Source organism: Choloepus didactylus, chromosome 4 (genome assembly GCF_015220235.1).
Source record: "Choloepus didactylus isolate mChoDid1 chromosome 4, mChoDid1.pri, whole genome shotgun sequence".
NCBI lineage: Eukaryota > Metazoa > Chordata > Mammalia > Pilosa > Megalonychidae > Choloepus > Choloepus didactylus.
Genome location: NC_051310.1, coordinates 93,314,019 through 93,326,447, shown reverse-complemented (window position 1 = coordinate 93,326,447; position 12,429 = coordinate 93,314,019). Strand labels below are relative to the sequence as shown.

At 47.3% G+C, this 12,429-nt stretch overlaps 1 protein-coding gene across 6 annotated transcripts in view; it reads left to right on the top strand.

Moving 5' to 3' along the window:
* Nucleotides 1-102: 102 nt before the first annotated feature.
* Nucleotides 103-12,429, top strand: part of RCCD1 (RCC1 domain containing 1) — an 80,559-nt gene continuing 68,232 nt past the window's right edge. The window contains exons 1-8 of one of the 6 annotated variants that reach the window (XR_005216363.1): nucleotides 104-440; nucleotides 1,637-1,961; nucleotides 2,204-2,594; nucleotides 2,686-2,807; nucleotides 4,592-4,690; nucleotides 5,052-5,219; nucleotides 5,722-5,751; nucleotides 6,267-6,483. Coding sequence is in view for 5 of the 6 variants with exons in the window: in XM_037833076.1 (XP_037689004.1) it covers nucleotides 1,787-1,961; nucleotides 2,204-2,594; nucleotides 2,686-2,807; nucleotides 4,592-4,690; nucleotides 5,052-5,219; nucleotides 5,722-5,751; nucleotides 6,267-6,418 (1,137 nt within the window). In the remaining variant the exon portion in view is untranslated. The other 5 variants (XM_037833076.1, XM_037833077.1, XM_037833078.1 and 2 more) reach the window with 5 other exon arrangements.

The following is a 12,429-nucleotide window of genomic DNA, read 5'->3' as shown; positions in this document are numbered from 1 at the left end:
GTGTAGTCTAAAGCTCATTGGCTCAGCAGAGATAAGTGACAGATCCCGAGCCAATGGGAGGTAGGACCGGCTGAGCACTGCGTCCGGACGCTTCCTGTTTGAGTATCAACTACGCCCGTATTCAGTAAGGAGCCGCCATCGTCCCAGACTGGAGGCAATGGACGGGTCCAGCTGTCCCAGTGGTCGCTTTCCCGTTTAGCTCGGGTGTTTATGGGTGCTTCTACGTGGTTCTAATGCAAACTGTAGTGGCCGCAGAACCGAGCTCCGTAGTCCACGGGTGCCTGCAGGGTCCATGTGGTCCAAGCTTTGTCTTGGTTCTATGCCGGTGGGAGCTTTCGCCCCATTTCACAGGCGAGGCCACTACGGCCCACGGTAGGCCCCGGCCCTTAAGCGATCGACCTCGGACTGTAAAGCCTGCCGCAGGGACGGAACGCGCGGAGGTGAGCGGGCACTGGCGATCGCGGCGCCGGAGCGGGTGACGTCACGGCCCTCACCGGCGATTGGTCCGGGGGAGGCTGCTACAGCCAATCGGCCGCCTCGCACGGGCGCGGCTCCTCAAATTGTCTCCCTCGCTGCTGCAGCTAGGGGTGCTGGGCGGGGCGAACTGTTCCAGCGGCAGCCACGCGGCTCCCTGGTGTTTTCCCCCTCGAGGCTGCACGCCGAGAAGGACGCTTCTGAGGAGGTGGAGGGCCAGGTCAGGATCAAGGTCAGAAGGCCCCTGGTTAGGAGCTTAGGACAAGTAGCCTGGGTTGTAGGAGAGACTCAGGAACTGACTTCAAAGGCTTCAAAATGCCAACAAGCCAAATTCGGTGTCGGGAGAAAGTGGGGTTGCTGTTGCAAACCACCGGATTGTGTGTCTCTCCGTTTAAGAGTGAGCTCCTTGGGGGATAGACGTCCGTCCTCACCGACCCAGAGGAAGGGCTCAATAAATGCTTGTTGAACGAATTATTGACTGGATAGGGCCCTGGAAACCAGTAAGAAGTACAAATGGGTACTGGATTTAATAAGCTAGTACTGGATGCTTATGATTTGGGCCAGCACTGAACACTGCAGGCAGGTACAATTAACAGCCCCCAAACCTTTTGAAGAAACTGGATTGGCAAAGGACGCAATTGCTAGCTGCAGAGGCAGACGGTTGCCAACTCAGGCTGCTTGATAATCTGTGCTCGGTGTTGCTTCCCAAACACTTGTCTGCTTTCCACTGTCTACTGGAAAGAACACTATGTGGAGTCCAGGCCTCTCCCCTTCTCCATGCAGGCTGTGTGATTGTGTAAGGTTTACTTCCTGTGGGAGTCTCAGTTTCCTTCTCTGTAAAATGGGCTGATTTTAGTTAATTTCCAAGAGTACATGAGGTAGTGTGTTTATATGCTTGGTAACTTGGAGCTGGAGGGGGTCTCAGATCCTAGTGCAACCCCTAAGGGACAGGCCACTTAAGACTCTCCCGCCCACTTTTTGTGGTGCTCTGAGCTTGAGCCAAAAGGGAGGACAGGGAAAGTGCCCCACTCCAGACAGTTGAGAATCTTCTTCCTAAATCTTGTAGGACTTCAGCGAAAGCTCGACCTACTGCAGCGAACATTTGCGTAATGGATGTCCTCAGCCTTCTGATTAGGAGAATGATATTTCCCCCGTTCTACAGATAAGGCAGCTGCAGCTCCTGGAGGGCCAGAGCCTCGGCGGTGCCTCCCAGCGGGTTTTTTGGCAACCAGCTCCTCGGGTTCTAGCGTGAACCCTGGGCCCCGCGGGCCACCCCAACCAGGTGGCGGCCGGCAGAGGGCGCTGCCGGGGCATGGCCGAGGAGCGGCCAGGAACCTGGTACGGCTTTGGCTTCTGCGGCTTCGGGCAGGCCTTGGGCTCGGGGCGCGGGCGCCAGGTGCACAGCCCCGAGCCTCTGTGGACGCCCGTGGCGGGCGTGGACATCTGCCGCGTGAGCGCCAGCTGGAGCTACACAGCCTGCTTGACCCGTAAGAGTCCCCTCCGGCCCGGCTTAGGCCCCCGTTCCAGCCTCTACCTCTCCCCTTCTGGCCACCCTCCCAGCTTGACCCCCACCCTCTATCCTGAGGTAGGCTTCCTTTCCAGCCTGCTCCCAGGTGTACCCTTTGCCCCCCATTCTGGCCACTCCGCCGGCGTCTAGACTCCCCAACTCTGGCCCCCGGCCCTGGGTTGCGCCCCACCCCTGTCCAACCCGCCCCCTCCGCCGCCGCAGGTGGAGGCCGCCTGGAGCTGTCGGGCTCGGCGAGCGGCGCGGTGGGCGGCTGCAGGGACGCGTGGGCGTCCGAGGCTCTCCTCGTGTTGCTGCGCTCTCGGCCGGGGCCCGGGGCGGAACTGCAGGGCTGGGCGCCCGGCTCGGTGCTGCGCGGGGAGCCTCTCTGGTCCCAGACCGTGGAGTCCGAAGCCGCCGGAGAACACGGATCGGGTGGTGAAGCCGGGGCCCGGGCGCTGCCCCTGCTGCCCAGCGCCAGCGCCTATGTGAGCCCACGGCCGCCCTTCTGCCGGCCCCTGGCTCCCGGGTTCCGGGCGCGCCGGCTGGAGCTGGGCGCCGAGCATGTGTTACTGCTGGATGCTGCGGGCCAGGTGTTCTCCTGGGGCGGCGGCAGGTGAGTGGGGGTGTGTGGCTGGATGTAGGTCAGCTGGGCCCAGGAGGGGCAGGTGATGTGAGTGTGGCTGACTAGGGCCTCCCTTCCTTAGGCATGGACAGCTGGGCCACGGGACCCTGGAGGCAGAGCTGGAGCCCAGGCTGCTGGAAGCACTGCAGGGCCTGCCCATGGCTGAGGTGGCGGCAGGTGGCTGGCACTCTGTGTGTGTGAGTGGTGAGTGACCCAGCACTTCTTAAACAAGGTTGGCCCTAAACCTTTCTCCTCCTCTTCTGATTTTGGCTGGTGGCCTAGCCAGGCCTCCTCCCAAGCACATTCTGCATCTGTGAGCCCAGTCGTCTAGGTCTCCTGAATGCCTCTTCTGTTCATCCCCTCTGCCGCTGCTGTCACCCACCTGCACCTGGACTGTTGGAGTTGCCTCCTATCTTTCTCTGCTCCCAGTCTCACCGATCCACCCATCCATCTGCACCAGCCAGGGCTGTCTTTCTAAAATACTCCCCTCCGGAGCATGAAGGGGTGAGGTGGGTGGCCCAGCCAAGTGCCTTCAGGTCACCCTTTTCTTAGTAAACTAAGTCTCTTGCAAGAGCCTCCTGTGTTTTTTCATTCTTTTTTGTTGCTAAATTGCCACCAACACACACACACACACACATACACACACACACACACTTCTAAGGTGTATCTCTGGAAGTTCTCCAACAATCTTTCAACTCCTCTCAGCCACATCCTTTTTTCAACTACCCCCACTTTGGCCCTGGTAAGGGCCCTTCTGCAGCTCTCACTTCCTTGGGAAAGAGAGGCTGCAGGTACCCAGCCAGCCATGATGGGTCAGTGGCACACAGCGGACACCGCAGTGCTTCCAGGGAGGGTGATGGCGATGAGCTGGGAGCCCTTGGTGGTGCCACAGCTGCAGAGCTTGGACTGGAACGAGGAGTTTCATTTTGGATGTGTTGAGTTTGCTGTCCTGGAAGCCGACCCAGGTGCAGCTGCTTCCCAGGCTGTTGGAGAGCCCAGGTGGGAGCTGTGCATTCCAGAGCCTCAGAGGGTGGAACTGGAGCAGATGGTCTCTGCAAGGATCTGCCTCTAGAGTAGTCTAGTGCTCTCAAGCTGGCTGCTACTTAGGATCACCAGGGGACTTTTAAAACCACCTATGCCTGCACACACACCCTCGTTTTCTCATGAATGGCCTGGGTTGGCTTGAGAACCATGGGGCTGGATGGAGGAGAAAAGACAGCTGGAAACAGTCCAATGGGGAATCTCACACTAAGGCCTAGAAGGAATTTGAGGACTAAAATCTGTGTAGAGGTTGGAGGACAGACTCTTAAAACCAGACTTTTTGGGTTCAAAACATCGCTTTGTCCCTTGTAACCTTGGGCAGCATACTTAACCACTCTCTGCCTCGGTTTTCTCATGAATAAAATGGGGATATTGTCATATAACCCCCTATAGAGTTGCTGTGAGAGTGAAATGATTATAATTGAAAGGTGCTTAAGACACTGGCACAGATTAAGTACTTAATAAAAGTGAGTTCCTATCACTGGTGAATTTTTGGCAATATGGCTGTTGTCCAAACAAGTATAACGTGTGGAGACAAGGAAGTGAGAGCTGCAGAAGGGGCCTCGCCAGAGCCAGAGGTGGGGCAGTTGAAGAAAGGAGTGTGGCCCAGAGGAGTTGGAAGCAAGATCACTGGAGAACTTCCAGAGATACACCTCAGAAGTGTGTGTGTGTGTTGGTGGCAATTTAGCAACAAAAAAGAATGAAAAAAGACAGGAAGCTCTTGCTAAGAGACTTAGTTTACTAAGAAAAAGGGTAACCTGAAGGCACTTGAGGGAGAAAGGGAGGAACCTCTTAAGACAAGGCAGCTGCCCGGGCCGGAGGGGCACCTTTGCCTGAGTGCTGAATTGCTAGGCCCCAGGGACCCTGTGGAGAATGGATGTAGGGGGCTTGAGAGGTGGAAGGAGTTTGTCATCTGTTTAATGGGTTCCCATGACCTCTTTTTTCAGAGACTGGGGATCTTTACGTCTGGGGCTGGAATGAATCAGGGCAGCTGGCCCTGCCCACCAGGGGTCTGGCAGAGGATGGGAAGCCAGTCGGAGGGGAAGGTGAGGGTGACTTCCACAGTCTTTTCCCTAGGACATTTCTGTCACTCCTGGCCATGGGTGGGCAAGAGAGCTATAGTGCACATAAGGAATATGTGACAACTTTGTGACCCCAGGATACACTGCAGAACTCTCAGCCTTTTATGGGGAGGAGCTGGGCAAGCTGATGCTGGTCTTGGCACTCCACTCCCCACAAATCTCTCGGCTCTGACACTTCCTATAGATGTAGGGATTGGGAACACCAGCTCGGGCTAGATAATGAGCTGCTGTGAACATTAAACGACTTAATGTATGAATAAGGTTTAGAACAAAGCCCGATGAGTGTTAGCCCTCACTATTATCATTTTTATTGTTTTCTTTGAAGCCACTGGGCTGCCTGAGGAGGGTTCGGAAGTGCGGGCAGCTGGGGGTGAGGATGGAGCCCCCACCCCATTCATAGCCGTCCAGCCCTTCCCAGCCCTACTGGATCTCCCCCAGGGCTCAGAGGCAGCCCACGCCAGCTGTGGATCCCGGCACACAGCTGTGGTGACACGTGAGTCGGGCTGGGGCGGGAAGCCACGCCACCCTGCTGTCTAGCTGGTAATTGCAGAAAAGGGGTGGTCAACTTAAAAACTAGGATCTGAAGTGCCTTTGTCATAGACAGACATAGAGTAGCTGGCCCCCTTGGCAGATGGTCTCAACACCTGCATGGCTTCAATTGTAGCCCCACAGCCTGTCAGGCCCAGGTGCCTCTTCAGGCCTGCAGAGGGTTCCCACTGTAGCCCCAGCCTTTTATCTAACAGCAGGACCTGCCGGTCCAGCTCTAATGACTCCTGGACTCAGGCCAAACAGTTGACATGAGAAGATAAACTTCTTTTTCAATCTAGATCCTTTACCACATCAAATGTGATTAGAGTGGTAAAAAGAGAGAACATGTTGTTCTATATCAAGCAGATATCATGAGGATCATAATGCTATTGGCATGATATAGTTGCTAGGCAAATGCCTGGTCAAAGAGCAGCAGTGGCAACTGCCTACTGTCTTTTTGATTATAGGAACAGGGGAGCTCTACACCTGGGGCTGGGGTAAGTAAAGGGATTGCTTTTGTGATGCTTAAACCAAGGGGAGGGAAGACTAGGGACTAGCGGGCAGGAAACAACAGCCATGCAGGCAGATGGAAGCAGGAGCCTGGGTGGGATTCCGGGGATGACCAGAGTAAGAAACTGCGAACCCCCATCTGGGGACAGAACTGATCAAGAGACCAGATGGGAGAAATAAGGAGATGCTCATGCCTTCTTTCTACTTTTCTGAAAAACTGTTTGCCTTACGGGAGTATTTTAGCCAGCATTTTTAAAACATCTTATTTGGGGGGGGGGGGTACCTGGCACTGGGTAGAGAAAAAAGGTAAAATGGAAATCCGTGCTCTGAGCATGGAGGGGCTGGTGGCCGCTGGCCTCTTGGGGACCCCTGGGCTTGCCCGACCTGAAGCTCTGGCCGTGGGGCTCCTGGAGTCACAGAGCAGACTCCAGCAGGGTGGCAGGGGAGCACCATAGCGTCAGTGCAGTGGAAAGGGTGGTGAAGGGGGCTCGTTTCACTTTAGGTAAATACGGACAGCTTGGCCACAAGGACACTACCAGCTTGGATCACCCCTGTCGCGTGGAATTCTTCAGAGATAAGCAACTCCCAGTAGAGGCTGTGACCTGTGGCCCCTGGAACACCTACGTGTATACCGTCGAGAGACGGAAGAGCTGATCAAACCTCTTTCTGTATCAGGATGGCTAAACCTCAGTTAACCCGAGAATAAGTTTGAGTGAACTGTATGTATATCTATTTCTTTTTAATTATAAAATATGTAGAAAAGTATATAAAATAAATGTACAGCATATTAAATAATTGTAAGTGAACACCGCTGAAATTCTCTTGGGCCAAGGAGAAAGTGTTGCCAGCACCTCAGTGTCCCTCCCTATCACAGCCCTCTCCCTTCACCTCAGGTCAGGGCAGCATCCTCAACTTTGCACGTTAGAAATACCTGGAGAGCTTAGGGATGTGCCCAAGGCCAGCAACCCAGACACAATCAAAGCAGAGCCCTTGGGGGTGGGACCTCGACAGCAGTAGGTGATTCTTGTGCAGCTGAGATAGGGAGCCCCTGGAGGTTATCATCTTTCATCATTGACTTCTTTTTCATTTACAATTTTACTATCCTTGTATGAATTCTTTTTTTTTTTTTATCATCATTTTATTGAGATATTCACATACCATGCAGTCATACAAAACAAATTGTACTTTCGATTGTTTACAGTACCATTACATAGTTGTACATTCATCACCTAAATCAATCCCTGACACCTTCATTAGCACACACACAAAAATAACAAGAATAATAATTAGAGTGAAAAAGAGCAATTGAAGTAAAAAAGAACACTGGGTACCTTTGTTTGTTTCCTTCCCCTACTTTTCTACACATCCATCCATAAACTAGACAAAGTGGAGTTTGGTCCTTATGGCTTTCCCAATCCCATTGTCACCCCTCATAAGCTACATTTTTATACAACTGTCTTCGAGATTCATGGGTTCTGGGTTGTAGTTTGATAGTTTCAGGTATCCACCACCAGCTACCCCAATTCTTTAGAACCTAAAAAGGGTTGTCTAAAGTGTGCGTAAGAGTGCCCACCAGAGTGATCTCTCGGCTCGTTTAGGAATCTCTCTGCCACTGAAGCTTATTTCATTTCCTTTCACATCCCCCTTTTGGTCAAGAAGATGTTCTCCGTCCCACGATGCCGGGTCTACATTCCTCCTCGGGAGTCATATTCCACGTTGCCAGGGAGATTCACTCCCCTGGGTGTCTGATCCCACGTAGGGGGGAGGGCAGTGATTTCACCTTTCAAGTTGGCTTAGCCAGAGAGAGAGGGCCACATCTGAGCAACAAAGAGGCATTCAGGAGGAGACTCTTAGGCACAAATATAGGGAGGCCTAGCCTCTCCTTTGCAGCAACCATCTTCCCAAGGGTAAAACTTATGGTAGAGGGCTCAACCCATCAAACCACCAGTCCCCTATGTCTGTGGTCATATTAGCAACCATGGAGGTGGGGTAGGCGAATACCCCTGCATTCTCCACAGGCTCCTCAAGGGGGCACTACATCTTTTTTTTTTTTCCTTGTTTTTCTTTTCTTTTTTTTTTTTTTTTTAACTTTCCCTTCTTTTTTAAATCAACTGTATGAAAAAAAAAGTTAAAAAGAAAACAAACATACAATAAAGGAACATTTCAAAGAGACCATAACAAGGGGGTAAGAAAAAGACAACTAACCTAAGATAACTGCTTAACTTCCAACATGTTCCTACTTTACCCCAAGAAAGTTACATAATATAGCAACATTTCTGTGAACTTGTTCCTACTATATCCATCAGAAATTAACAGACCATAGTCATTTCTGGGCATCCCCAGAACGTTAGCTTATCTGTTCTTCTTGGATTATTGTTCCTCCTTCCTTAATTGCTCTCTATTGCTAGTTCCCCTACATTCTACATTATAAACCATTTGTTTTACATTTTTCAAAGTTCACATTAGTGGTAGCATATAATATCTCTCTTTTTGTGCCTGGCTTATTTCGCTCAGCATTATGTCTTCAAGGTTCATCCATGTTGTCATATGTTTCACGAGATCGTTCCTTCTTACTGCCGCGTAGTATTCCATCGTGTGTATATACCACATTTTATTTATCCACTCATCTGTTGAAGGACATTTGGGTTGTTTCCATCTCTTGGCAATTGTGAATAATGCTGCTATGAACATTGGCGTGCAGATATCTGTTCGTGTCACTGCTTTCCGATCTTCCGGGTATATACCGAGAAGTGCAATCGCTGGATCGAATGGTAGCTCTATATCTAGTTTTCTAAGGAACTGCCAGACTGACTTCCAGAGTGGCTGAACCATTATACAGTCCCACCAACAATGAATAAGAGTTCCAATTTCTCCACATCCCCTCCAGCATTTGTAGTTTCCTGTTTGTTTCATGGCAGCCATTCTAACCGGTGTTAGATGGTATCTCATTGTGGTCTTAATTTGCATCTCTCTAATAGCTAGTGAAGCTGAACATTTTTTCATGTGTTTCTTGGCTATTTGTATTTCCTCTTCAGAGAACTGTCTTTTCATATCTTTTGCCCATTTTATAATTGGGCTGTCTGTACTATTGTCATTGAGTTGTAGGATTTCTTTGTATATGCAAGATATCAGTCTTTTGTCAGATACATGGTTTCCAAAAATTTTTTCCCATTGAGTTGGCTGCCTCTTTACCTTTTTGAGAAATTCCTTTGAGGTGCAGAAACTTCTAAGCTTGAGGAGTTCCCATTTATCTATTTTCTCTTTTGTTGCTTGTGCTTTGGGTGTAAGTCTAGGAAGTGGCCGCCTAATACAAGGTCTTGAAGATGTTTTCCTACATTATCTTCTAGGAGTTTTATGGTACTTTCTTTTATATTGAGATCTTTGGTCCATTTTGAGTTAATTTTTGTGTAGGGGGTGAGGTAGGGGTCCTCTTTCATTCTTTTGGATATGGATATCCAACTCTCCCAGCCCCATTTGTTGAAAAGACCATTATGGCTCAGTTCAGTGACTTTGGGGGCCTTATCAAAGATCAGTCGGCCATAGATCTGAGGGTCTATCTCTGAATTCTCAGTTCGATTCCATTGATCTATATGTCTATCTTTGTGCCAGTACCATGCTGTTTTGGCAACTGTGGCTTTATAATAAGCTTCAAAGTCAGGGAGTGTAAGTCCTCCCACTTCGTTTTTCTTTTTTAGAGTGTCTTTAGCAATTCGAGGCATCTTCCCTTTCCAAATAAATTTGATAACTAGCTTTTCCAAGTCTGCAAAGTAGGTTGTTGGAATTTTGATTGGGATTGCATTGAATCTGTAGATGAGTTTGGGAAGAATTGACATCTTAATGACATTTAGCCTTCCTATCCATGAACATGGAATATTTTTCCATCTTTTAAGGTCCCCTTCTATTTCTTTTAGTAGAGTTATGTAGTTTTCTTTGTATAGGTCTTTTACATCTTTGGTTAAGTTTATTCCTAGGTACTTGATTTTTTTAGTTGCTATTGACAATGGTATCTTTTTCTTGAGTGTCTCTTCAGTTTGTTCATTTCTAGCATATAGAAACATTACTGACTTATGTGCATTAATCTTGTATCCCGCTACTTTGCTAAATTTGTTTATTAGCTCTAGTAGCTGTATCGTCAATTTCTCAGGGTTTTCTAGATATAAGATCATATCATCTGCAAACAATGACAGTTTTACTTCTTCTTTTCCAATTTGGATGCCTTTTATTTCTTTGTCTTGCCGGATTGCCCTGGCCAGCACTTCCAGCACAACGCTGAATAACAGTGGTGACAGCGGGCATTCTTGTCTTGTTCCTGATCTTAGAGGGAAGGCTTTCAGTCTCTCACCATTGAGTACTATGCTGGCTGTGGGTTTTTCATATATGCTCTTTATCATGTTGAGGAAGTTTCCTTCAATTCCTACCTTTTGAAGTGTTTTTATCAAAAAGGGATGTTGGATTTTGTCAAATGCTTTTTCAGCATCTATTGAGATGATCAATTGATTTTTCCCTTTCGAGTTTTTAATGTGTTGTAATACATTAATTGTTTTTCTTATGTTGAACCATCCTTGCATGCCTGGAATGAACCCCACTTGGTCATGGTGTATGATTTTTTTAATGTGTCTTTGGATTCGATTTGCAAGTATTTTGTTGAGGATTTTTGCATCTATATTCATTAGGGAGATTGGCCGGTAGTTTTCCTTTTTTGTAGCATCTTTGCCTGGTTTTGGTATTAGATTGATGTTAGCTTCATAAAATGAGTTAGGTAGTGTTCCATTTTCTTCAATGTTTTGAAAGAGTTTGAGTAAGATTGGTGTCAGTTCTTTCTGGAAAGTTTGGTAGAATTCCCCTGTGAAGCCATCTGGCCCTGGGCATTTATTTGTGGGAAGATTTTTGATGACTGATTGGATCACTTTGCTTGTGATGGGTTGGTTGAGGTCTTCTATTTCTTCTCTGGTCAGTCTAGGTTGTTCATATGTTTCCAGGAAATTGTCCATTTCCTCTACATTCTCCAGTTTGTTGCCATACAGTTGTTCATAATATCCTCTTATAATTTTTTTAATTTCTTCAGGATCTGCAGTTATGTCACCTTTTTCATTCATTATTTTGTTTATATGGGTCTTCTCTCTTTTTGATTTTGTCAGTCTAGCTAGGGGCTTGTCAATCTTGTTGATCTTCTCAAAGAACCAACTTTTGGTGATATTTATCCTCTCTATTGTTTTTTTGTTCTCTCTGTCATTTATTTCTGCTTTAATCCTTGTTATTTCTTTTCTTGTACTTGGTTTAGGATTGGTTTGCTGTTCATTTTCTAGCTTCTTCAGTTGATCCATTAGTTCTTTGATTTTGGCTCTTTCTTCCTTTTTAATATATGCGTTTAGTGCTATAAATTTCCCCCTTAGCACTGCTTTTGCTGCATCCCATAGGTTTTGGTATGTTGTGTTCTCATTTTCATTCGTCTCTATATATTTAGCAATTTCTCTTGCTATTTCTTCTTTAACCCACTGATTGTTTAGGAGTGTATTGTTTAACCTCCAGGTATTTGTGAATTTTCTAAGTCTCTGATGGTTATTGACTTCTAATTGTATTCCATTGTGGTCAGAGAATGTGCTTTGAATAATTTCAATCTTTTTAAATTTATTGAGGCTTGTTTTATGTCCCAGCATATGATCTATTCTGGAGAAAGTTCCATGAGCACTAGAAAAGTATGTGTATCCTGGTGATTTGGGATGTAATGTCCTGTATATGTCTGTTAAATCTAATTCATTTATCAGATTGTTTAGGTTTTCAGTTTCCTTATTGGTCTTCTGTCTGGTTGATCTATCTATAGGAGAGAGTGATGTGTTGAAGTCTCCCACAATTATTGTGGAAACATCAATTGCTTCCTTTAGTTTTGCCAGTGTTTCTCTCATGTATTTTGTGGCACCTTGATTGGGTGCATAGACATTTACGATTGTTATTTCTTCTTGCTGAATTGCCCCTTTTATTAGTATGTAGTGGCCTTCTTTGTCTCTCAAAACATCCCTGCATTTGAAGTCTATTTTATCTGAGATTAATATTGCTACACCTGCTTTCTTTTGGCTGTAGCTTGCATGAAATATTTTTTTCCATCCTTTCACTTTCAGTTTCTTTGTGTCCCTGTGTCTAAGATGAGTCTCTTGTATGCAGCATATTAATGGTTCATTTTTTTTGATCCATTCTGCGAATCTATATCTTTTAATTGGGGAGTTTAATCCATTTACATTCAACGTTATAACCGTGAAGGCATTTCTTGAATCAGCCATCTTATCCTTTGGTTTATGTTTGTCATATTTTTCCCCTCTGTCTATTAATATCCTTTATTGTACCCATACCGAATCTCTTTAGTACTGAACCTTTCTCCAAGTCTCTCTGTCCTTTCTTTGTTTTTCTGTCTGTAGGGCTTCCTTTAGTATCTCCAGTAGGGCAGGTCTCTTGTTAGCAAATTCTCTCAGCATTTGTTTGTCTGTGAAAAATTTAAGCTCTCCCTCCAATTTGAAGGAGAGCTTTGCTGGATAAAGTATTCTTGGCTGGAAATTTTTCTCACTCAGAATTTTAAATATATCGTGCCACTGCCTTCTCGCCTCCATGGTGGCTGCTGAGTAGTCACTACTTAGTCTTATGCTGTTTCCTTTGTATGTGGTGAATTGCTTTTC